This window comes from Meleagris gallopavo, chromosome Z (genome assembly GCF_000146605.3).
Source record: "Meleagris gallopavo isolate NT-WF06-2002-E0010 breed Aviagen turkey brand Nicholas breeding stock chromosome Z, Turkey_5.1, whole genome shotgun sequence".
Classification (NCBI taxonomy): domain Eukaryota; kingdom Metazoa; phylum Chordata; class Aves; order Galliformes; family Phasianidae; genus Meleagris; species Meleagris gallopavo.
In genome coordinates this window covers 12155997-12157848 of record NC_015041.2, presented here as the reverse complement: position 1 = coordinate 12157848, position 1852 = coordinate 12155997, and the positions used below count along the sequence as shown (strand labels likewise).

General features: G+C 43.5%; 1 protein-coding gene across 1 annotated transcript in view; it reads right to left on the bottom strand.

Annotated features, from left to right (window-relative positions):
* CZH5orf51 (chromosome Z C5orf51 homolog) overlaps positions 1 to 1850 on the bottom strand; it is a gene marked incomplete at its 5' end in the record, with an annotated part of 10115 nt that extends 8265 nt beyond the window's left edge. Inside the window, 5 exons of the mRNA XM_019610178.1 lie at positions 1 to 126; positions 341 to 472; positions 857 to 1003; positions 1372 to 1478; positions 1808 to 1850. Of these exons, the coding sequence (XP_019465723.1) occupies positions 1 to 126; positions 341 to 472; positions 857 to 1003; positions 1372 to 1478; positions 1808 to 1850 (555 nt within the window). The remainder of the gene's footprint in view (positions 127 to 340; positions 473 to 856; positions 1004 to 1371; positions 1479 to 1807) is intronic.
* Between the last annotated feature and the right edge of the window lie 2 nt (positions 1851 to 1852).

Sequence of the window (1852 nt, the reverse complement as noted above, 5' to 3'; positions counted from 1 at the left end):
TTTTTTTTTACCTTCACTGAGTAGCCTAGCCGTGTCTTTATCTTGAAGCGAGACATCTCCATCTAAATGAAGAGGGCATCTAAAGCTAAGCATCTTCAACAGGTAATGAACTCCATCATTAAGACACTGAATACAGTTTAAAAGAAAAGGAAAAAAATTAGATAAATTCTCATTAATTTAATGATAGCCAAAAATACTTGAAGGTACGAATTTCCCCAGTCTTATTTAAAAGGGGGTGGGGGGGGAGGAAGGAAGACAAGTTTTAAAAGAGAAAAATCATGCTTTCAACTGTACTTACATGCACTCATACCCTCAGAGCACTTCACGAAATCTCCTTTACCTTTTTAAATAAAGCAATGTTTCCTCTCATCCATTCGCTCCTTTCTTTTGCTGTATGGCAATACATATAAAGTAGGGCTCCTTTTCTCCAGTAAAGACATTCTACCAAATCTGTACTAAGGATGTTGACAGGCTGAAATAAAATCCAGCAAACTGTAAGCCAAAAAATAAGCCATCCGAGGTATCACATACACACTCATGCATGCATACATATTAAACTTCCATCTTTAAAGGCTGTGCTTAACAACAGTGCTCAGTCATATGTCCAGTACTTTGCATTTATGTTGTCAAAAGCATCCGGAATCTGGAAATGTTAGTAAGGAAAATTCTGGGCACACAAGTTACTTGAAAAATTATTTTCAGGAATCATTATTTAAATACAGCTAAAATGTATTTGTGTTGGGCAAAATTTAAAATCATTGGGGAAAAAAAATACAAGTGCTACTACCGCAAATCAGATTTTTGACTTTTAAGTAATAAATAATTAATTCTCTGGATGAATAATGTTAATACTCACTTCTTCATTTATGCTGCATTCCCTCACTAAGTCTTCTGGGTCTGAAAGAATACAGATAAGTTCTTTAACTTTTTGCAATGAAGATTCCCCTGCAAAATCTTCATCCACAAGCTGGCTTTCCTCGAAATAGGTAATGTCTAAGACAGCCTATGGAAGCAAGAAGATAGACAATGTGAAAATACCACCAGCAAAATAATCAGATGATGGTGTGCAGTAACAAGTGCACACTTGTTACAGTTTATAAAGGATTACAATTTTAAAGTAATTCTTAATTTTACAAAGTAACAAGTTGAAAGTATGGTTGTTTACAGTTGACCTAACTCTTCATGTCCTACAGTAACAGAATACTTAGTGTCAACTCTCAACTCATTTCCTAACCCAAATAAAAGCAGACCCCTATTTCATGTGTGTTCTGTGCTACCACCCATGCTCAGTGATGCAGATCAGTTCCTGCTCTAACCTACCGTTCTCCCACACACCAAAAGCGGGCAGTTAAGGTGCTTTGTATGCACTACCTGTGTATAAAGCTGTAGAATCGTGGAATGTTGTGCTTTCTCTTTCCCTTCTTTACAGAGGTCCTTTAGTTTCTCCAGAGCAGCAGAGCCCTTTGCTAAGAAGACACCTGAAGAAGAACACAGTGCTCCCTTAGCAGGGTCAGCCCTCGTGATGCGCGCAGCGGCAAATAACGGCGCAGCCCTCACGCAAGCTCTGCGCTGCCTGCCCTGCAGCCACGACCGGAGGGCCTTGCGGGCAACGCCGCACACCGCACGGGCACAGCGGTGCCACACAGGGGCGGGCTTCAGCCTCACCACCCGCTCCACAGAGCAGCCTCAACGTTCCGCGGATCCGCGGTCTCACCCCGGGCCCCGACTCTTTATTGGCGGGAGGACGGGCGGTACCCGGGGACGAGGGAAATGGCCTCCCTCTCCACTCCCTACGGCCGTCCCTCACCATCGCCGCCCGCTCCCCTCGGCGCCGCCAGCCGCCGGCCCAGCG